This window comes from Olea europaea, unplaced genomic scaffold, assembly GCF_002742605.1.
Source record: "Olea europaea var. sylvestris unplaced genomic scaffold, O_europaea_v1 scaffold890, whole genome shotgun sequence".
Taxonomy (NCBI): domain Eukaryota; kingdom Viridiplantae; phylum Streptophyta; class Magnoliopsida; order Lamiales; family Oleaceae; genus Olea; species Olea europaea.
Window position 1 is genome coordinate 96,613 of NW_019267368.1, and position 25,296 is coordinate 121,908.

General features: G+C 30.7%; 1 protein-coding gene across 1 annotated transcript; it reads left to right on the plus strand.

Annotated features, from left to right (window-relative positions):
* The first annotated feature begins 9,376 nt into the window (after nucleotides 1-9,376).
* On the plus strand, nucleotides 9,377-21,252 carry LOC111392150 (3-isopropylmalate dehydratase large subunit, chloroplastic). The gene is made up of 15 exons (XM_023017416.1): nucleotides 9,377-9,527; nucleotides 9,645-9,779; nucleotides 9,880-10,050; nucleotides 12,375-12,527; nucleotides 12,619-12,687; nucleotides 12,779-12,895; nucleotides 17,489-17,563; nucleotides 17,689-17,766; nucleotides 17,879-17,974; nucleotides 18,104-18,153; nucleotides 19,080-19,134; nucleotides 19,391-19,522; nucleotides 20,291-20,338; nucleotides 20,453-20,611; nucleotides 20,844-21,252. The coding sequence occupies exons 1-15, from the start codon at nucleotides 9,483-9,485 to the stop codon at nucleotides 20,982-20,984; spliced, it is 1,524 nt and encodes a 507-aa protein (XP_022873184.1). The 5' UTR covers nucleotides 9,377-9,482; the 3' UTR covers nucleotides 20,985-21,252.
* Nucleotides 21,253-25,296: the final 4,044 nt, after the last annotated feature.

Sequence of the window (25,296 nt, forward strand, 5' to 3'; positions counted from 1 at the left end):
TATATATATATATATATATATATATATATAAAAGACACAATATGAAGTAAGTATCACGGATGCAGAAGAACCTTAGGAAATTGGTAGAGGAAAGGAGAATTCACTAAAATATGAAGAAAGGAGACAAAGATATCGTGTTTACAATATTGTCTAATTTGTCTAAATCAAAATAAAGAGTTAACTATATAGAGAGAACATTTCAAATGTAAAAATAAAGTTATAAACAGAAAAAAGCTGAATATGCATAAAAAAGCTAAATGGGCTTGGGTTGGACGACACCGCTGATTGACTGCCAAGAGAGAGCTAGGTGGGTAGCGACTCCGCTACCTAAGGAACAGACTGGCATTAAGTAAGCCCCATGTCATGAGCTTAGTTTCGTCACTCTTGAACTACATTAACACTCTGCAAATTTAATGCTCCCTAACTCTTATCCTCATGAGATAGCCTTAAGTTAGCTTTAAATCTACATGATAATTTAAACTATGAGGCTGACTTTGAGTAAAGAAAGTAAATAGGAAATTATAAGTAGATGACCATACACATAAATATGGGAAAACCTCTTTGTATAAACTATAAAGAGAATTATTTACAATCTCTCAAATATCCCATGTCATTCCAGTTATTTTACAAATGAATTCAATACATTTACTAATAGGAAAACTCTTGGAAAACAAGTTGGCATCAATGACTAGGATTTAATTGAAATAAATTCTGAACCTGAGACATCCTCCTCCTCAAAAGGCATTAAGCGAATAGAGCCAATTTTAATTAACAGGCATGAGCTAAACCTAAAAATGGTCTCAAAACTGAGATTAATGTTCTAAAAGAACTTGCTACTCAGTTATCAAAAATATCATCATCCTCTGCTTCAAATAACATCAATACTATTGATGATATTGAATCTCAATTTAGTGATGATAAAATTCCTCAAATCAATAAACTTCAAGGCAAAAAGCTCAATCTTCAAAAGTTCCTCCTTATTATCCAAAAAAATACTCCCCTAGATTTACTTTTCGAACAAAAAGCCAAAATTCCTACAACATTCTTTGGTACATGTATAACTATCTGGAATATAGATGGTTTAACCGAATATTAAATTTTTGAAATTCTTGAAAGAATGGGTGCTTGTTATAACGCCTATATTCAAGAATGAATTTCTCCAATTGAGTCAACGCATAATATTATTCAAGGTTTTGCTGGTCAATTAAATAATTGGTGGTTCAATTATATTTCTGACCAAGAGAAAAATCAAATTGCTCAATCTCTCAAACCTGATGGTTCAAGTGATAGTTTCAATACATTAATTTATTGTACTATCAAACATTTTATTGGATCTCCAATAGACGTTTTAAAAAAAGTTTCAAGTATTTTTTTAACTTTAAGTTGTTCAAGTATACAAGATTTTCACTTGTATAAAAACATGTTTTTAACACATGTATTTTTATGAAAAGGTTGTGATCAAGTTTATTTGAAAGAAAGATTTTTATCTGGAATTCCAAAATTATTTTTTGAAAAAGTCAAAAATTCTATCAAAAAGGAATATTCAAATAATATTCCATATGGTGATCTTTCATATGGAGAATTGATTTGTTTCATTAACAGAGAAGGATTAGCTCTATAATGAATTCAAACTTAAATTCAAATTGTAAACAGAAAGATCGTATAGTCGCAAAGAACTTGGATAATTCTGTGAACAATATGGATTTGAGAAAGTTATTCCTTCATAATAAACAAAATCAAAAAAAATTTCAAAAAGAAAAGTTTATTCAAAAGAAAAGTATTTTCAAAAACATTCTTATTCAAAAAATTATTCCAAAAAGAAATTTCAAAAGAAAAGATTTTCAAGAAAAAACAATGTTACTTGTTGGAAATGTAAAAAATTTAGACATTATTCTAATAAGTGTCATCTCAAAGGCAAGATTAATAATCTTCAAAGAGATGAAGATATTCAATTTCGACTGATTCAAATTTTAGTTCGGATAATGAGTCTAACTCGAAGTTAGAACATGTTTATCAACATCAAGAAGATTCAAATGTTGTATCTAGTTCAAATTCTCAATCCTCTGCAAGTCAAAGTAAAGGACTTTGAGGTTGTAAAACTATAAATGTTCTCACTAAACAAGAAGAACTTATAGAAGAGATTATTGATCAAATTGATGATCTACAACTCAAAAATAAGTTTAATTCCATTCTTTCTTCTAATTCAAAAGCTTAACCTTTCAATATGAAAAATGTTTTAAATTGTTTTGAAACTTCAAAATCTTCGAGTTCTGATTTAAAATCAGAGGTCAATTCCATGAAATCTCAAATTTCTATTCTTGAACGTCAAATGAAAGATGTTAGAATGTAAATTTCTCTTCTCAAAACTAAAGATAAGAGGCTAAAGTCAAAGACTCCTTCTTATTCATCCTTTTCCAGCTCTTTTGGTAAAGAATTCAATCATCTCATTCCTTCAAATATTCAATATAAAGAAGAAATGATTAATGTTATTAATCGTGTTCAACTTCAAAAACGGTACTTCAATATGACTATTGCATTCAACAAAGAATTCAAATTTACTTCTAAAGTCCTTATTGATTCTAGAGCTGATCAAAATTGTATCCGTGAAGGATTGATACTTACAAAATATTTTGAAAGAACTACTAAGCGTCTTTATGGTGCTAGTGGTAAGAAACTCAATATTCAATATAAAGTTTCAAAAACTCATGTTTCAAATATTTGTTTCAAAAATATTTTTTTATCTTATAAAAGATTTGGATCAAGAAATAATTCTTGGTACTCCTTTTATTGTTCAAATTTATCCTTTTCAAACAACTTCAAAAGGTTTAACTACGGATGTATTGGATCTAGAAATTTGTTTCAAATTTACTAATCCTCATTCTTATAAAGATGTTAATTCTTTCAAAGAAGCATCAATTTCAAAAATAGTTAATAATATTAATTTCAAGAAAAATCATATTAGATTTCTCAAAGAAGAAATTAAATTTCGAAGAATTGAAGAACAATTGCAAAATCTTTCAATTTAAGATTTCAAATCTTGAAAAACAAATGGAAATAGAGATTTTTTCTACTATTCCAAATGCTTTTTGGGATCGTAAGAATTATGTGGCATCTCTTCCATACAATTCTGATTTTCATGAATCAAATATTCCTACAAAATCTCGTCCTATTCAAATGAAAAATAAATTGTTAGACTTTTGTATCAAGAAAATCAATGATTTACTTGACAAAGGTTTAATTCGTCTGAGCAAATCTCCTTGGAGCTGCTCAGCATTCTATGTCAATAATTCGGCTGAAATTGAACGACGTGCTCTGTGTCTTGTTATTAATTGTAAGCCTCTCAATTCTGCTCTTCAATGGATTGATTATCCACTTCCTCTAAAGAAAGATATTTTGAATAGATTATTCAAAATTTTTATCTTCTTAAAATTTGATATGAAGTCAGGTTTTTTGCAGACTAAAATTAAAGAAGAAGATAAGTACAAAACTGCATTTAATGTTCCTTTTGGTTAATACGAATGAAATGTTGCCATTTGATCTAAAAAATACTCCTTCTGAATTTCAAAAAATCATGAATGATATTTTCAATCAATTTTCAAATTTTATCATTTTTTACATTGATGATGTTCTCGTATTTTCTGAAAGTATAGAACAACATTTCAAACACATCAATACATTCATGCATGTTATCAAGAAAAATGGTTTGGCAGTTTTTGCTAAAAAGATTATTTTATGTCAAACAAAGATAAGATTTTTAAGTCATAATATTCAAAATTGTTCAACTATTCCAATTCAGAGAAGTCTAAATTTTACTGAAAATCTCCTAATGAAATTTTAGACAAATCTTCTCTTCAAAGATTCTTTGGTTGTTTCAATTATGTTACGATTTTATTAAAGAGATAAGATTGATTTGTGTCCCTTTTTTTAAAAGATTACAAAAAAACCCAGACCCATGGAATCATGAGTGCACATTAACTGTCCAAAAATTAAAAAAAAACTGTCAAAAATATTTCGTACTTATCAATTCTTGACCCTACTGCTTCAATTATTGTCAGAAATTTATTCTCAAAAGAATCCTTCAATTTTTCAAAACTTCAATTATTTCAAATCAAAGATTTTTTTTATGACAAGATATTTTGTCTTATCTTTATCTCAAAATACTATTTATTCGAAGAAAATCAATATATTTTGTACAACTTATCTCCTAAAAAGAAAACTTGTGAAAGAGAGATGAACACAAAAAATTATTCGAGTACTGTTTCAGGATCTTATTCAAAATCCTTTGAAAACAAAGTTCTCTCAAGATACAGACATTTCTCAATCAAAGAATAAAATTCTTTGAATAAAGGTAAATGTTCTTAATCAGATTCCTATTTAGGAACTGAATCAAAATTCTACGAGTTTAAAACTCATACAATACTTTTCAAATTTTAAAAGGATAATCTTGATAATATTCTTACTACTTACTATCAATGAAGTAATAATGATATTATAAGGTATCTCAAAATCACTACTGAAATTTTTAACAGTAATAATAAAATAATAATAATAATTTAGAAAAATTCTCAGAAAGATGAAAAGACTTATTCAATATCTTTCAAAAGAATTTTCTTTTCAACATATATTCTTATTAAAAAGGAGTAGAAGAAATTTTATGAAGAAAGTCTTACAACTTTATGATGATATTTATCAAAATATTATCAATAGAGATCATACTTTTACTCAAACATTCAAAAATATCATTTTCATAATATTCGATAACTTTTATTTCAATGATTTTAAAACCTGTGAAAGTTATCACAATCTTCATTTTACCCTCAAAGGTATTTCAATCATTAATGTCATTAATGAAGAAATTCGTCAAATGATTGAATAGAGATTTATTTCCTCAATATATAGTGATTCAAAAACAGATATTTTTCTTTTTAATAGCTCTCTCAAAAGAGTTATTAATCATCTCTTTGAATTCAAAGTCACAACTCTCAAAATTGAATTCTCAAACATTCTTCCTGAATGGATCGTCGAAGAAGTCAAATTCAATGATACTCTTTTTATTGAAGAGTATTTTCCAGTTAAACAAATTGTTACATCTGGAGTACTTTGTCAAATGTTCTTCCAATGCCAGATTCAAACATCTCTTCAAAATTTTTTTATCCTCAACAAAAAGATATCAATTCAAAAGTTATGTAAGAGAAATTCTTACAAAAATCAGATCAAACTCTATTCTTGCTATAAAGAAAAAGCTCGGAGCAAATATTGACAATTCAAAATTACAATTAATGTTTCATTATGAACAATATACCATTTTTACTGATGAAAAAAAATGGACTCAAACTTAAGTCCCATTAATTCAAAAAAAATTTAATAAAGAAATATCAATGTCTCTACAATGCTTTGATAATTTGATCTATCAAAGTGGACAACCTATTCAAGGACCTAATTTCAATTATGATGATGATGAAGACTTCGATTATGATTATGATGATGAAGAATTGTTTAATCTCCATAATATGCTTGAAGGATAATTTATCTTTCAAAAAGTGGTGAACAAATTCAAAAGGTGAATGCTCAATTATGGAGACATAGTCAAAAGTTATGACTAAAGTTGATGCATTCTTTTCAAAATGGTAGACAAAGAAAAGATTCTCTGAAGACTTTTCTTATGGTTGTATAACTTTTGCAATTGGACGGTGCAAAAGTTTCAAAAGATATAATTATTCAAGATTCCTTCTCCAAATTGAAGAAAATTTCAATCTTGAAGTTCAAGATTTCAAGTACAAAAACAGATCAAGTGTTCAAAATCTTATCAGAGTTAATTGAGTGCAGCTCTCATTAGAGTTACTTCAGTGTAGCTCTCAAGAGAGTTGATTTAGCGAGAGATAAATCATTCTCATGAAAGTTTGAGAAAATCTTTGTACTCTTTTACTATCTTTATTTTTCAATCTTTATCTTTCAATTGTGTAATTCAAAGTTCATTTCAATATTTGTATTTCAATCTTCATATATCAATACAATTATCTTTATTTTCAAACATTTGTCTATTTCCACTTCTACTCTTCTCCTCCTGAGCCCATTTTGGTATCAGATCCATAAGAGAGTGAGGTGAGATTATAGTAGTTTATCACAATAGGCATTGTTCAAATAGGAGAATCTGATTTGATTTCGGAATGTCTACTGAATAGACGTTGGTCAACCCATTGTTAGCAGGGGAAAGCGTGTTAGGGTGGTCCCATTTGTAGGCTTGGTAAAAATCAGTCTATCTTATTTAACTGTTTTTATCGTGATAAATTATTATAATTTCATTGAATTTAATTATGTCCTCTTTTTAAAATTGGTTTTAGAGGTCTAGAAATAGATCTTAAAATATTTCAAATATTTTTCAAAATGAAGAAGAAATTGATCAATCATCTGCATTATATGCATCACATCAATAGTCATGAACTTCAAATTGCTCAAATTGAACAAAAATTACATAACTGGACAATTTCAAAGGTAGAAAAGAATTCCATCTATGCAATTGGAATGTTTGATTTTATTCAAAATTATGTTATCAAAACTTTTGAACAAACATTATCAATTAAAAATCAAAATGCTCATGTCAATTTATTTTCAAAAGAATCGATTGAATCACACAGGAAGAAATTTAAATATATTCATGTTGGATTAGTTCAAATTGATGTCAAATATTTGTTTAGACTTGGGTTAGACATTCCAATATTCTTAACTCTTCGAGATAAGAGACTCGTCAAATTTGAAAATTCGTTGTTATCTGTTCTAGAGTCAACTTTAAAAAGTGGTCCAATTTATTCAAATTGTTATCCCAATTTTTCAATCAATCTCAATGATGGAGTTAGTCTTAATCTCTAAATCTCCATATTCAAACAAAAAATCTCGATTTCAATGATCGTTCAAATGCTTTTGCTGTAAAATGCATGATAAATTACAAACTCATGAATACTCAACTCAATATTGGTGTTTTACGTTCATCTCCTAAAGATGAAAGTCTTTTGATTGAATGTAATCCTTTTCATTCAAATACCATGATTCCCAAGAGGATTCCTTGGAATTTTCAAACTCATGGACTATAATGAAATTTTGAAAATGTTCAAAATCTTATTCCTGCTCCTGTTCAAACAATTCCAAATTAAATTCTTACTTTTCCTGATGGAAACGTCAAAATGACGTTCAAAGGATCTTCCTATTAGTTTCAAAGATCCTATTCTTCTAGATCTAAAGATAAATCTAGAACTTCTTATCAATTAGCTAGATTTTCAACATTTTCTCTTTCAGGTGTCTATTTCACTCCAAATATTCCAAAATCTCAATATAATGAAAAAGAAGCAGAAAAAGAAGAAGAATCAGAACAACCTGAATCTCCAACTTTTTCTAATATATTTTCTCAAATGAAAGACTTGACCATCAAACTAATATTATTTCTTCAAGTATTGACAGAAGAAATGAATTCAAAACGATCAAACTCTTGATGTTAAAACTTTTCGAGAAATATTTCATCAAAGTTTTTCAAAAGAAGAAGAGAATCTCATTAAGAAGAATTTTATGAATTCCTTGAAAATTTAAGTTTTTATCAATGGGCTTATTTTAAAGTTTTCAACAAAAAACCTACTTTTTCAAAGGTTTCTTCAAAATCAAAGAAGGAAAAATCTATTCAAACTCAAACTACTAATATTCCACAGAAAGACTTGAAAAACTCCTTCTGGTAAGAATATTCAATCTTTTCATCCTCATTTGCAACAGATTGTAGTTCTACATGGAAATACTGAAATTCTTGCTTCTCCTTTAAAAAATATATTTGAAGAACGACCTGAGGAAAGAACGGATAGTTGCAAAGAACTTGGATTATTCTGTGAACAATATGGATTTGAGAAAGTTATTCCTCCATAAAAAATAAAATAAAAAAATTTTCAAAAAGAAAAGTTTATTCAAAAGAAAAGTATTTTCAAAACCTTCTTATTCAAAAAATTATTCCAAAAATAAATTTTAAAAGAAAAGATTTTCAAGAAAAAGTAATTTTACTTGTTGAAAATATCAAAAATTTGGGCATTATTCTAATAAGTGTCCTCTCAAAGGCAAGATTAATAATCTTCAGATAGATGAAGATATTAAGTTTCAACTTCTCAATCTTATTGATTCAAATTCCAATTCTGATAATGAGTCTAACTCAGAGTTAGAACATGTTTATCAACATCAAGAAGATTCAGATACTGAATCTAGTTCAAATTCTCAATCCTCTTCAAATCAATGTAAAGAATTTTGTGATTGTAAAACTATAAATGTTCTTACTAAACAAGAAGAACTTATTAAAGAGATTGTTGATCAAATTGATGATCCACAACTCAAAAATAAGTTTAATTTCCTTATTCCTTCTAATTCAAAAGCTGAACTTTTCAATATGAAAATTGTTTTAAATCGTTTTGAAATTTCAAAATCTTCCAGTTTTGATTTAAAATCAGAAGTCAATTCTATGAAATCTTAAATTTCTATTCTTGAACGTCAAATAAAAGATATTAGAATGGAAGTTTCTCTTCTCAAAACTAATGATAAGAAGCTAAAGTCAAAGACTCCTTATTCATCTTCTTCCAGTTTTTTTGGTGAAGAATTCAATCCTCTCATTCTTTCAAATATTCAGTCTGAAGAAGAAATGATTAATGTTATTAATCGCGTTCAACTTTAAAAATGGTATTGCAATATGACTATTATAGTCAACAAATAATTCAAATTTACTTTCAAAGTCCTCATTGACTATGGAGCTGATCAAAATTGTAACCGTGAAGGATTGGTACCTACAAAATATTTTGAAAAAATTACTGAGTGTCTTTATGATGCTAGTGATAAGAAACTCAATATTCAATATAAACTTCCAAAAGCTCATATTTATAATTTAAATATTTGTTTCAAAAATATTTTTTATCTTGTAAAAAATTTGGATCAAGAAGTAATTTTTGGTACTCCTTTTATTGTTTAAATTTATCATTTTCAAACTACTTCAAAAGCTTTACCTACAAATATATTTTGATCAAGAAATTTGTTTCAAATTTACTAATCCTCCTATATATATCTGTGTGTGTGTGTGTGTGTGTGTGTTTTGAAAAAGATTTAGCAGAATAATTATTCAATTCTATCAATGTATCCACACACACACACACACGTCTATCACTTTTCATTTTTGAATCTTTGATTGCTTGGGGAGATGAAACATGTTTTTACATCAATTGACGACGGTGCAACTAAAATGATAAGTTTGGGGATGCAAATGCCAAACAACAATAGAATGGATACTCGTTTCCTACTGAGTCAATGGATTGGGGACTAGTTTTGCAATTTTCCCTACTCAGCTTTTCGTCGAATTAATATCAACTAAGCCGCCACACGACACTCGCCACTCGCCCCCATCGCTGCATCTAGCTCACACCTCCTCAATCCAGTCACGCCTCTAACAAGAACGCTGTACAATCCAATCTATAATGGCTTCCTCGACTATCTTTCCGAGCTCTTCAGCTTTCATCAAGGTTTGGACATCTACATCTGTATCTGCGTATAAATTTATGTTGCATTTCTGTTGTAAATTGCTAAAATAAATTAATTTTTCTCCAATATTTCATTTTTCTTCGTTTCCTTTCTTGCAGAAAGATGTGAGTTTGTCAGCCTTCTCTTCTCAGCCTTCATTTTGTTTAAAGAGTTCTAAGAAAAGGGTCTGCAAGAAAATTGCATCTGTGATGGCACCACAACAATCTGAACGCAAGCCATCCACAACTGGTTCAGTAAGACCAATTTTTGGGTTAAAATTGAGAATCTTCTTCTGCATTTTCTTATTTTTTGGATATTAATGGTGGGTTTCGGTGAATCTGTGATATTTTCTAGGTCAAAACCGGGTTGACCTTGACTGAGAAGATACTAGCAAGGGCTTCAGAGAAAACCCAGTTGGTCCCTGGTGAGAATGTGTGGGTGAATGTTGATATTTTGATGACCCATGATGTTTGTGGCCCTGGTGCCTTTGGAATTTTCAAGAAAGAGTTCGGAGAAAATGCTAAGGTGTATGCTAAAGAACATTATCTCTTGTTTGATAGTTTAAAATCCTGTGGGGAATTTTTTAGAATATATAGTGGCACATTAAAGGAGGCATTTTTTGGTATGATATAAATTGTTGAGATTTAACATTATTATTTGGATTATGGACTGGATATTATGTTGGCATATGAATTGAAGAGACACACTGAAACAACTTTGTTTAACTTTCATATTCTAAGTAAATGACTATTTGAATCCGAATTTGTGGATGTTGCAACTTTATTTTAGATGAGACGGCATGACTTCCAGGTTTCAGTATGGTGAATGGTGTTAAAGGATCATAATTTAATAACAAATTGTAAGTTAATTCTGTGATCCCGAGGTTATTTTGGGACTTGGGTTTAAAAATGACTATTTCTGTAAAATAAGGTTTTCATATCTTATGTGCAAGGCACATGCAGTAGATTATTAAAAGAAACATAATCTTGTAAGATGGATACCCTCCTGCTATGATACAATTCATTATAATCAAAGATTCTGAGTTTCCTAATTCATAGAGCCAAGCATCAAAATGAATCAGTCGAAGCTGAGAACTCTTTATCGTTTAGCTTTTTAGCAATGGTGAAAGTAAATTCGTTGTTGATAGTTTGGATATTGAATATATAGTTTGGAGGTACTTTAAACCATTGATAGTCTATAAGATATCGTCTTCTTGCCTATGATAAATTTTCATTCAGGGTCAGCCATGCCATCTTCCTTATTTTTAGCCGAATGATCATCTTTCTGGCATGGGAAGTAGCTGATTCTGAATGTAGAAGTTTTTTTGGATTGTTCTACGATCAAAGTCACAGTAACATATTCTTGTATTGATTTGGTCTCTTCATTTTAGATTTACCTCTTTGGCTCATAGTTTCTATATTTAATGGAATGAGCAATTGAAGGGTTCGTTTGATTGTAAAGATGGAATTTGGGTGGAAAGAAAATAAATTTCAGGGAATTGAATTGTCTAGAAATTATTTTACTGAAAATTGTCAATTATTGTGTTTGATTGGTTTAATTTTTCACGTGGAAAATGTTGAAATGGAAGTGTTTGTTTGGCTTTATTTTACATGAAAATTGTTAATTAAAGGGATTGAACTTATTCGTACTAGGGATAGAATTTGTTTCCATAACTAAAAAAAATAATAATAATAATAATAAAAGCTAAGAAAATCATCTAGCTCTTGGTGTTCATTTGGCTTTTTTTTACATGAAAATTGTCAATTAAAGGAAAATATTTTTTTACAATTAGGGATAGAATTTGTTTCCAAAAAAAATAAAAATAAAAATAAAAAATTGAAAAAAAAAAAAAATTTCGCCAGCAAGCCTAGAAAACCAAGAAAATATCTACGTGGCAAGCAAACCAAGAAAACAAGCTCCATGGAAAAAAATTGCCATCAAACATGGCAAAATTGGGAAAGTGGAATTCATTTTCCATTTTCCATGGAATTCCTTGCCAATCAAACATGGCCTTAGGCTCTTCTTGATCTTGTGTGATCTTTTCCTTTTACTTCACTCTCATTCTGAAATTTGCCCTCAGTTCAATCTTCACAGTCAGGACAGCTGAATAAACCATCCTTGTCTCACCCCATGACAACTTCAAATCGTGATTTTTTGGTAGCACTGCAAGAATCTTCACATAATTGGTTGAGATGAGTGTATCAAGCATAATAATATTATGAAAGCTATGTTTTCCAAGAAATTCCTTTCCCCATCTCACTAATTCAATTTTAGCAAATGCTCTATTAATTTTACCCAAAATTATGATTTTGTCTTGTCTGTGAAGGCTACAACCACTGGTGTCTTCTGTAAGATGATTTCTTGTTTATTTTGGCAATCCTTGTTTCTTTTTATTTCTACTGCTTCCTCCTAAATTCTAATTACGCTTATATGATAGTGGAAGGAATTCAAAAACTTTTAAGCTATGCAGACATAATAAACTAATCTATTTATGTTTTTCTTTTACTTCATACAAAAAATATTAAACGATTCTGATTGGAAGAGTTTCATAGTTAAATTATTTTTCCATTGTCCGGTGATTTTGGCAATCCTTGTTTCTTTTTATTTCTATTGCTTCCTCCTAAATTCTAATTACACTTATATGATAGTGGAAGGAATTCAAAAACTTTTAAGCTATGCAGACATAATAAACTAATCTGTTTATGTTTTTCTTTTACTTCATACAAAAAATATTAAATGATTCTGACTTGAAGAGTTTCGTAGTTAAGTTATTTTTCCATTGTCCAGTGATACTTGTAGCTCACATGGCTTTCTAATTGACTAGTTGCTTCTCTCTTTCGCTATCACAGGTCTGGGACCGTGAAAAGGTTGTTATCATTCCAGATCATTATATATTCACCACTGATGAACGAGCAAATCGTAATGTGGATATCTTGAGGGATTTCTGTACTGAACAAAATATTAAATACTTTTATGATATCAAAGATCTTGGGAATTTCAAGGTATGGTTACACTATCTTACAGATGCTAAAGGCTTCTTTCTTACATAGGTTTGTGGTATAGAGATCGAATTTTGATATGATAATATAACAGGCAAATCCAGATTATAAAGGCGTATGTCATGTAGCTCTTGCTCAGGAAGGTCATTGCAGACCTGGAGAGGTACTTTTTATATGCTAAAATTAGAGAAGTTTACAGTCATCACCTCATTATAATCCTTTACAATTCTTGGTTTATTTTTGCATGCATTTAGGTCTTGCTGGGTACAGACTCACACACATGTACTGCTGGAGCATTTGGTCAGTTTGCAACTGGAATTGGCAATACTGATGCAGGTTTTGTGCTGGGTACCGGAAAGCTCTTGCTTAAGGTTTGTCTGGTCTTTTTAGTTTCATTATTGTATTCAACTAATGCTTTTGCTCTTTCCTCATCTAGTTTAATATATGATTGCAAAAACTCCTATCCATCACAGTGATTTAGATGTCATGAAGTTCTCCTGTAGAATCCAAGACAAACAAACAACTAAACCTTATTTCAATATATTTCAAGTCAGCTACATTCACTGTTTTCACCACTCTGTTCGGTTTATCACTATATTAACTGGAACATCCATTACAATTGGATTTTTTGAACCACAACATGCCATATTAACTTTGATCCACCTCGTCTCCTACTAACATATTCTACTGAAAGCACATCATTTTTGTAAATTAGAGTTTCTTTAGGTCTGCGCAAGATATGCCTCAACTTCTTAAGTTTTCATTCCCTTTAATTTATGAGGTCACCTCTATTTGGTACCATGACTAGAGTCTAATTTCATATTTTATTTTATTCATTTAAGTATGATCACATATCTATCTTAATATCTTCATTTCCGCCTTGTTCATCTTACTTACATATGTTCTTAATAGCCCTAAGTTTAGCCGGTTTAGTCCCTGTTTGGTTTTGCTAAAAATCAGATTTCATAAACGTTAATGAAATATGTGGTCGAAAAGTTGATAAAAGTTATGGGCCCATGAAATTTGTGAATAAATTTAATTGTTGATTTTGATTTGGATTTTTATTAACTTTTTTAGCTAAACCTGATAGGGGCTTAATATCTTCGGTTATTTAGAACTTCTACTTAGTCTTTATTCACCTCTCTCTCACATTGGAATTCGTGACACTTCAAAACTAGAATAACCTGTTATGCATTATATTTTCCTCTCTTCAATTCCTTGTTTCTTGTTAATGATCAAACCCAAATACCTAAACTATCACTCTTTGGGGAACAACATGATCCTCTGTGGTAATAATTCCATTACAATCCCTATTCTTACTGCACTAAAAGGACAACATCTGTACTACACCTTTATTCTATTAGTACTCTAAAAGTTTAACATGCGATTTAGCCTCTTCCTTATCTCATGTATTACTACTTTGACTTGGATTTTTATCAACTCTTTTTAGCTAAACCCGACAGGCTTAATATCTTCTGTTATTTAGAACTTCTATTCAGTCTTTCTCTAAATCTATCTCTCACATGGAATTTGTGACACTTCCAAACCAGAATAATTTGTTATGCTCGATATTTTCCTCCCTTCAAGTCCTTATTCCTTGTTAATGATCAAACCCAAATATCTACACAATCACTCTTTGGGGGACAACACGATTCTCCTTTTAATCCTTATTCTTACTTTGCTGAAAGGACAATATATGTACTACACCTGTATTCTACATTCATCCAAAATAGTACTCTAAAAGTTTAACATACGATTTAGCCTCTTCCTTTCTCATGTTGTGACGACCCGAGCCCTTAACAATTTGAGTGTCACTAAATATAAACTAAAACTAATTTAAAGAGTATTCAATCCAATTATATAAATTATTAAAGCACTTACTAAAATTTAAATAATGTAATGAGTTTAATAAATTAATTTGAAATGAGAAATATCTTAAAATATTTAAAGTCAAATAAAATATTAAGAGCTTGACAATGTAATAATTTTATTATTGAAATTTTTGCCACCATAAGCCATCTCGTGCCGACTGCCTCGAATCATCAATTATTAAAAAGTAGAGACATAATAGGGAAGAATAATTCTTAATAACTATGCGTGGATAATGAATTTATATATGTATTTCTACAGATAATTCATAACTTGCATAGGTAGACACGAAAATTAGATTGAACTCATATGGTGCTAAATTCTCATGCATAGTGCTACTAAACTCCGATCCATTATGAATGAAACATACGTAACATGGACCAAAACATAATATAGCCGTAGAAATATTACATAAATAAACATTAGCCACCATAAACATAAAGCACAATTTACTTTTCACTTGACAATTCAAAATGATAAAAGGAGTGATTGTTGAAAAGAGATCTTTGAGCTGCGTGTGGGGTTGATTATTCACGTGTGATGTGTAAGTGTATAGCTATATTTGATATAGAAAGGATGAGAGACATAGTAAAGGTAGAGAGATAAAGTGATAAAGGAAGGGAGGGAGAGTGTATAAATAGTTGGTGAGGGGTAGTCTAGTATTGGGTTTGTCTTCTATTTATAGTGTAGATTCTTAATCACGTGTAGAAAAGTAAAGGAAATGGATAGATGTTAGGCACGGTCAATGCATAAATGATGTATTGTCATGGAAATGGTCAAATCTATAAATTTAATCATGTAGTCAAATTAGTTCACTTGGCTTAAAACTTGATGTAAATAATGCATGTTGTCAAATCAATTTCCTTTATTTACATGGTCAAATCAATTATGTTGCATTGAAATGTGGAGTGAATAATGTATGTTGTCAATAAATCATCTTCCATCAAGACTAGTTGGCATATTTATATATGTTTTACGCATGATTTCTTCTAACTTTCAAAATAACTTTCCAAATAACTTTCCACTGAGGTCTTTAAACTATTGGTCAGTAACCAATGGGGTCATTAGACTGTAATAATAGCTTACTTAAATTCTAAATTTAAATCTAACAACTAATGGTAAAAATTTGAGACGTTACACATGCACTGGTACTATAAAATCAACAAACGACATACACCAAAGGAACCTCATCTTGGATACGCCTTGAAGCTCATATATGTTTTACAGAGATATGAAATTCTCTACTACCGCCACTTTATCTCACACTTGAGATGACTCTGTTGTATATATCCTTAATAACCTTGATGTGCCTAATAAAAAATTCATCTCTAGCGACCACCTTAACACTTTCTTGGTTGCTCTATCTTATCATCATCATCATCATCATCATCAATAGAAACAATGTGCTAATCTTGTTTCTTTCTGTTTTCCATTTCATCAATGCCATAAGCGGGTAAATGATTTCCCCTATTCATGCTAGTTTGATTCCACATCATGTTACTATCTTAGTCGTCGTCCATTTTCCTTGAAAACTTGTTAGGGTCTAATAGTTATGGGATTCAATCACCCTCAAGCCTGGGCTTTTGGGAAAGATAGCTGGTCTCCATCAGTTGGTATCAGAGTAGACCCACATCACATGTTCGAATCCCAGAACAGGCAACGCAAGTTGAGTGCCGAATACCAGCAGCCAAAGAAGAGCCAGCCAGGTAAAGCGAAGGTCGTCTTGGAGTGAGCCGCCGTGGACGTTGGATTTGGGACTGTGGGGTATTTTTAGGGTCTAATAGTTGTGAGATTCAATCACCCTCAAGCGTGGGCTTTTGGGAGAGATGGTTGGGTCTCCATCAAAATTCTATCCTTAAATTCACTTGTTATTTCCCTGTATGCTCCACCTCCATGTTTTGTGGCCTCGAACCTCTTTGGAAATTCTTTTTCATTTCTCGATAGACACCACTGACATATCGAAATATTTACATTATTCTTTTCTTTAGTTTGCTTGGATTTCTTCTAAATTTCTAGTTTCATCTAATTTTCAGAGTTCAAATTTTCTGACTGAACTATTACATTTAATGTCTGGCATGTCTTTTGATCTGCTGTAATATGATGACTCGTTACTTCTTTAGATGGCATGCACTTGTTGGACAAACCTAATAAGCTAATTGTTTTAAGCAATAATGCTTACCTGTTCCATTTGGATAGGTGTCAGTAATCTGATAACTTATGGGAAACCATTTTAAGTCTATTAAAATAACTAATTTCTTTGGATTTGAGCATTAAAGTGGACGTGTTCTTCATTCTTTTCAATTTATCTGAAAATTATGGTTCCAGGTCTTGTCCAAAATAGCCAAATGTAGGCGATACTATGTTCTGTCCATTGATGGAAAATGGTTTTTGAATTTGGTTCATGCTAAAAAGTACATTTTTTGTGTTTTGGAGGCTGCAAAACTTTATCTACTGTACTTGATATGATGTACTAATCCTGGTTGCTGGAATTTATCATTCTATGAATGGACTTGCTCCTTTGTTGGAGTTTAGGGTTTAGGCTTAAAGTTAGCCCCCTCTTTCTTTATGGTGTTTCAGCTTTAGTTCAGAAGACTTTTAGACCCTGTTGCTTACACAAGGTATAAGAACTCTCAACCATTGGGGATGGAATACTGAGCACAAATTTGAAACACTTAAGAGCTTTTGTTATAAAATTGTATACTTGGATTTTCCTTTGTTCTAACCAGAAAGTATTTTATCTTAACTTCAATTTTTCATATTTAAGAAAATTAAAAATAAAATAAAATAAAAGGTCAAGTCAAAGGGTGTGTAGATACAATCAAAACCAATTATTAGTTAAATAAGGAGAAAAGAAGTTAGATGAGATAATCAAACAATTGAACTAAGAAATGTAAAGAGTCGTCTATTCTAATGGATTAGAAACATAGAAATGAATAGAACAGATCAAAGCAAGAAATTATCACAGAGAGAGAGAGAGGTCAAAATCTATAGAGCACCTTTTATATTATACTCCTTGGCATGATCATATGTACACCTAATATTTCATTTTAGGCCTCCATGAGTCTTATTAGTAAATATATATCAATCTGTTGCAGGTGCCTCCAACTTTGAGATTTGTCATGGATGGTGAAATGCCTGATTATTTGCTTGCAAAGGATTTGATTTTGCAAGTAAGTTGAAGCACATTTGCTTTCCAAGGATCTTTGATTTTTCTCTCGTATGCCAAAAATAATAGTGTTTTTTTTATTGAATTCAGAGAATCTAATTTATCTTTACTTGCTTGATTTATATGTAGATCATTGGTGAAATATCAGTGGCCGGTGCAACATATAAAGCTATGGAATTTGTTGGTACTACTGTTGAAAGTTTAACAGTAAGAATAATTAACCTTTTACTGGATGCAAGTTGATTATCCATTCAAGTATTTGAGTCACTAATTGGTTCTCCTTTGGTTCACTAACAAATCTCTGCTTTTCATTGAGAAGATGGAAGAGAGAATGACATTATGCAACATGGTTGTTGAGGCTGGGGGCAAGAACGGTGTTGTTCCAGCTGATAATACCACATATAAGTATCTTGAGGTACTTTGCTGTTTCACCGATTCCATCAACTGCGAATTTATGCGTGTGCACGCATGTTCATACACTAAAGACATACATAAGCCTAGGAAATAATGTTTTGGCTAACCATATATTCATTTCGTGTGTCAGGAAAAGACAAATTTGCCGTATGAGCCAGTCTATAGTGATGGACAAGCAAGGTAGTTTACAATCTGAGTTTCTTGTCCTAGAAATTGCTTACTGTAAATTTTTAGGAGGTATTTTCATATCTCATATAGCACCTTTCAGTTCAGTTCTTTCTTCCCTTTCCTCCTTTCTTTTAATTCTAGTGACAAATTTGTTCAATAGGTTTGTAGCTGAAACTTTCTACTAGGGGCAAACTATGATGATATAAAACATGCTTGATTATCTTGGGTCACTATGCAATTACAACTAAATTCTGATTAGTGATGTCGGTCTCAGTTTCATTTCCTACATTTTTTGGTTTAGTATACTTTCCAGAATTGTTTTCTTATTTTTCTGGGTAAGGCTTCCCGGGTGATACTTTTGATGTGTTAAAGGGACAAATGTTTCTTAAGTGGAAACCATCGTCACTAAGTTGATGAAAAATTATGAACTTCACTGTCTTAGATGGGTAGGTAGGTTAGGAATCAATTCCAGTGACCATTGGCAGCTTCTGTCATGATAAAATGTCAGCTCTACATATGATTGATGTCTATAGTAAATTTTTTCTAATCATTGATATTATGTAACTTGCTACAACATTTTAAATATGAAGTGTGGATGGCTTCATTCATTATTTTACATAATTATATGTTTGGTTTTGTCAGGAAGTGATAATATCGCATTTTGTGGTGTCAAAAGGTTGATCAGTTGACTAGATTTTTATTTACGCCTTAGTTTGAGAAAAATATCCTTGTTCTTCGTGCATTATTCAGCACCTCCAGTTCGGTTCTTAGTCTTAGCAGTTAAAAAACCTCTCTCTGGGTGTATAGATTTTTTTCTTATTTCAAGGCTATATTAAATATTAAAGTTTGCAGTTCATTCAAATAATATTTGTCACCATTCATTGTTTGTCACTAACACGATATCCTTGCTCGTCAAATATGATTTCATTTATTGTTAGATTCCTTCAAGAGTACAGATTCGATGTCTCAAAGTTGGAGCCTTTGGTGGCCAAGGTGAGGTTTACAAGTGACTTTGAGCTCTTACAGTCCAGAAGACCACTAGGACTTTTTTACTTAGATACTTTTTACTGTTCCCAATTGTTTTATAAAATCTTCTGAATACATAACAAAGCTTCAGCGTGTAGTTTTTTTTTTTTTGTGTGGAGTAAAATGAGTTTAATGTATCTGTTATGACCTTTTTCTCTTTTGGTTAGTGATATGAGTATTTGAGTGCTGTATAAATGATCAAATGCGTTTTCTGATTTCTCAGCCTCATTCTCCTGATAATCGTGCTTTGGCTAGAGAATGCAAAGACGTGAAAATTGACAGAGTATATATTGGATCTTGCACTGGTGGAAAAACTGAGGATTTCATGGCTGCTGCCAAAGTTTTCCTTGCTTCAGTAAGAAATGCTTTTTCTTCTAAAATATATTTCCTTTCCGTTGGATAAGTTTACCAAGCAGAACTATTTTCTTTCTTTAAATTGAGACTGGCTTCTATGAACAATAAAATATGTAGGATAATAAGCCATTTTTTCCAATCACAAGGTTAACGTGTCATGCATATTGTATATATGTAAATGTTCATTTTTATTTTGCCCCTTCCTAGTGAGTTTCCCTTCCTATGTATTTTCATTTGACAGACTAAGGTCAGTGCTGTCTCTCTGTGTATATAAACTCCTCTTAATGATCATAACAAAATGTGACAGTCACTAGGGTTGTCTTATTTCTATTAGTACGTAAATTCATCAAGTACTCGACCTGTTCATGGTATCATATGTGCAACAGGAATATGGTGCAGTTTTTGAGTAAAATTCACATTGATTAAAAGTTGGCATAATAAAATAGGTAGCCCACCTCTAAAGTTCATTATTTGTCCAAGACCTAATTTTAGCCATCCTGACATTGAGTTCTAGTTCTGCCCCTAATGGTGATGGTGTTCAATGTTATCTAGTGCTTCAAAAGATACTCAATTCCAATATAAGTAATTATACAAAGGAAAAATAAAAAATCTGGATTCGGGTTTTTGTAAATGCTCGATGTAAACTGTTGGACATCTATTCGACTCACTCATCTGAGACTCTGAGTATTGTGTTTGACAAGAGGTACTTCACCATTTTAGTATCCTAGTAACAAGAGACGCTTCCTTTCCTTGTTGACAAAATATATAGGGGAAGAAGGTCAAAGTTCCAACATTCCTTGTCCCTGCTACACAAAAGGTATGACCTAGTACTTTTCCTGCTAAATTTATGTTCCGTTATTTTCTAAAATATTGTAAATGAAATCAAACGAGGCATGCATGTAATCTGACTTGGTGTAATACTAATTCTTAGGTCTGGATGGACGTATATAGCCTTCCAGTCCCAGGATCGGGTGGGAAAACTTGCTCGCAGATATTTGAAGAAGCTGGATGTGACACACCTGCAAGTCCGAGTTGCGGTGCTTGTTTAGGTGGACCCCGGGATACTTATGCACGCATGAATGAACCTCAGGCAAGTTATCTATATCTACTCGGCGAGGATTTAAATGTTCCTTTAACAATCATATGCTAATATGATTTAATCTCTAAATGTCATTGTTTCCATGTTCGTGTGTGGCTTTTTACATACTGCTGTATTCTGGATAAGGGTGTTCTTGTTTGTGTGACTGAAGATAAATGATCATAGTTCTACATGGGTATCATTGTTCTCTTCATTTAGTAATATTCTGTTTGATAATCTACAGGTCTGTGTTTCAACGACAAATAGGAACTTCCCGGGTCGTATGGGTCATAAAGAAGGACAGGTTTATCTAGCTTCTCCTTATACAGCTGCAGCATCAGCATTGACTGGCTTTGTGACAGACCCAAGAGAGTTTTTGCAGTAAGGTCTTCAATGCCTGTCATGATTATATATGTTACCACCTCGGATTTTGATCCTTAGCTGAAACATTGGCTTGTCATGATCTGTTAAATTTGTTACTATTACTTTGTGAGTTTGCTCAACTGATATTCTAGAACTTTGACAGAAACAAGTCTTAGTCCTCTACTACTATGTTGTAACGTGTAATACTTCAATAAGAATGTCAGTCGAACAAGTCTTGATGCCATGAATGTTAATTTCTAGATTATGAGCATTCATTAGATCTTCTGTCATGCTGCAATCAAAAAGGGTTCGTGACTCGATAAACAGGTTGGAAACATCTATGCGATGTTGTCCTGTCTCGTATATACTGTGATCTTAGGACAAATATTAGAAATTTAGGCTCGACTTTGAAGTATGATGTGAACATATACTAGAGATTATTGTACTCGGAGTTTCTTCTAAGAAGTTAGAGAAGCCTTTCTGAATGTACATGCCCTGGTTTTATCCCCTTTGTACTGGTTTTTCAACTAATATTTAGGCTCGACTTTGAAGTATGATGTGAACATATACTAGAGATTATTGTACTCGGAGTTTCTTCTAAGAAGTTAGAGAAGCCTTTCTGAATGTACATGCCCTGGTTTTATCCTCTTTGTACTGGTTTTTCAAAGTGGAAATTCCCACTAAGCTGTGTCTCATATCTAATATATTCTTTAGCCATTTGGTCTCCCAATTGTGGGAATATTTCTTGGAATGATGTTGAGTCATATTGCAAATTATGTGGAAATTAATGTCAAGAATCATAAATTGCGTGTTAAATATACTCTCATCTCCATTTCTTTGACCACAGTTTAAGTGGTATGAATCGATTTGTAGGTGATTGTAGATTCGAGTCATATTTTGACAATTGTAGTACTTAGTGAAGAAGATTAGCTTTTTGACGATGGTGTTTTTAGTAGTTAGACTAGAATTGAGTACGTGTTTGACCTCCATTTTCTTGAAATTCATTTTTTCTCGCAAATTTATTTTCAATTACACAGGATTCACCATTTATATCAATTTTTTATTTATACATTTCATCAATTTTTATATTAAAAAAAATTAAAACTGAAAATTTTATTTTTATCTATACCGAAACTAGGGCTAAGTACAATGTTCAAAGAACATTTTTAAGAGACTCTTTAAATATGAAATGTTCTTTATTTTAAATAGCCAACTTTAAAATTATGTTCCAAGTTAATCTTTGAATTAAATGCGTTCATAGTATTTTAATTTCTAATGAAGAAAAAAAAATTATAATTTAGAGGAAATCTAGTGAAAATACAAAAATGGGGAAAAACATATATTTTTTAGCAGTAAAATTAAGTGTTAAATATAAAGAGGTTGTTGGAGTACTTACTGTCTTACTCTCTAAATTTATAGACGTTCTTTAAATTGTAGAATTACTGTTTAAAAATATGTCGAAAAATGCTCTAACGAGTTTATTTGGTAAGGTATTCTACAATATTGAACAACAATAAGGCAGAAAACAATCAATTAGATTTCTATTTTCTGGATATAACAAAAAAAAAAAAAAAAGGAGTTTTGTCAATGGAAATTGTAATTCTTGTTTCTTTATTCCTCACGAGGGAGGTAAGATAGCCCACAATTTTGATTGAGTGAGTCGTAGTTGTTGCGACATGCATTAAGTAAACCTTTTGGCCTTTAATTTTTTTTTAAAAAGATTGTAACACATTAGAAAAAGAGATTGTGTGAACTTTCCAGCTGTTGTAATTTGGAAGTATAATTACATAGTGATGCAATGATGAGAAATTCTTGTAAGCCTGCAAAAACAACATAATAAAGGAAAAGACAGGTAAAATAAGGCCAAGTTTTTTCATTTTCTCATCCAATATTTAATGGAAAATGTTAGTTTTCACTTATTTTTAACTCGAAATAAAATGGTTAAAGAGAGGAAACATTGTCTCGCTTTCTTTTTTTTTTTTTTAAGTATATTCTCGATAACAGAGTAATGAAGACAGGATGAGGCCATAAATTAAAAGGGAAAAGACAGGTAAAATCAGGCCAAGTTTTTCATTTTCTCATCCAATATTCAATGGAAAAATGTTATATAGTTTTCACTTATTTTTAACTCGAAATAAAATGGTTAAAGAGAGGAAACGTTGTTGTCAATTTATTTATTTATTTATTTATTTTCTCCTCTCCTAGTGTACTACTCTCAGTAAGAGTAATGAAGACGGGATGCAACTTGTAGTTCAAAGGATTAGAGCACTGACTACAAACCATGGTGTCGAACTCAAATCCCTCCTCGTCTAGAACCAGCCCTAAAGGGAAATACACATTATCTACTCATACACAAGAAATCGATCATAGAAATCCCCTTTTTCGTTTTCAAGAATATAATGCTTCATTTTAGAGAAGACTCATAAGTAAAAGCGGTACGATTTTTTGGAAGCAAGGAAGAAAGAGGAAGGAAAGATCTTGTAAAAATGTTGCAATCACTGGAAGCAAAATTGGAGTGGAAAAAATGATTGTGAAACATATTAATGTTGAATGAAAATACAACATGATTATTCTTAACTCTTATATTGCTATACAGTTGTAATATTAATCAATTAAAAGGTGATCATCATTATGTATATGTGACAATGACTATCCAGTCAAAATAAATATCATTGCATGATCTTAAGTAGCAGTTTTGAGCAATATGTTCCTATTTGGGATAAAAAATAATTGGTATTAGGTTTTGTTATGCATTATCAAGAACCAAAGGAAAAATAATGTGAGTCTCTGTTGATATATGATGATGATTTGTATTTACAGTGACTTAATGAATTATAATGTTCTATGTTTATGAAACATTTACGAATTTGTATACCAACAAGGGCAGACCTAGGATTTTGGATTGAAAAGCTTAATATTGTTGATCGTCGACGATGTACGTAGAGCTGGCAAAGATAAAAGGCAGTTCAAGAAAATAATACATCTACATATTTTGTTGAAAAACTTTGCTCTCTCTCTCTCTCTCTCTCTCTCTCTCTCTCTATATATATATATATATATATATATACACTTAATAAATTATAATGTACTAGGAGTTCTATGTTTATGAAACATTTACGTATTTGTGTACCAATAGACTTAGGATTTTGGATTGAAAAGCTTAATATTGTTGATCGTTAACGATGTACCTATAGTTGGCAAAGATAAAAGGCATTTCAAGAAAATAATATATCTACATATTTATATATATAATAAAATCATAAAGAAAAAAATAGAAAGGAATTGATGAAATTGATAACATTTTATATAAATAAATCAAAATTTTTTATACAACTCTCTCTCTCTCTCTCTCTATATATATATATATATATATATATATACACTTAATAAATTATAATGTACTAGGAGTTCTATGTTTATGAAACATTTACGTATTTGTGTACCAATAGACTTAGGATTTTGGATTGAAAAGCTTAATATTGTTGATCGTTAACGATGTACCTATAGTTGGCAAAGATAAAAGGCATTTCAAGAAAATAATATATCTACATATTTATATATATAATAAAATCATAAAGAAAAAAATAGAAAGGAATTGATGAAATTGATAACATTTTATATAAATAAATCAAAATTTGTTATACAAAACTCCAATAATTGAAACAATGAGAAAGCAAATGAAAATCATAGTTCTCCATGTACATAAATTTAAAAATTAAGTAAAAAGAAAATACAAAAAATCAATTATGGCATATAAGTGGAGAAAAATATTTTTGTACTTGAGTTAACTTAAAAAATAAAAAATAAATAAAAAATCTCAAAACCATTTTTTGTGCGTTACGAAAGGAAAGAATTTCTCACTTTTCTTTCAGATTTTAGAATTGAAAATAAATGAAAGTTCAAAAGATTATGCTTACTGCCAAGTATAGTATTTTGCAAACTTTATCCGTTGAAAATTTAATACTAAAGTTAATTAAATTATGTAAAAATGATAAAATGCAAATGGAACTCAAAATTGGGAGTGCCATTTTAAAGGTAGGGATGGATTTTCTTAAAACGTGAAAGTTTAGGGACTAATTGCACGAATTTTTCAAAGGAAAAGAGAAAAACTAGACTCTGGTTGGGAGGATTTGAACCATTGCCAACTAAAAACAAACAAGAGTCTTTCCACCAAGGTGCAACCATATTCATTTATATTTAATAGTTTTTTTTTTCATATGTAAAAAAAAATAAAAAATAAAAAATAAATAAATCATTAGAAAAAAATAAAAATAAAATGGGACCCTCAAGTACCCCCCTTGGCTCCATCATGCTCTCCAGTATATTAAGCGACT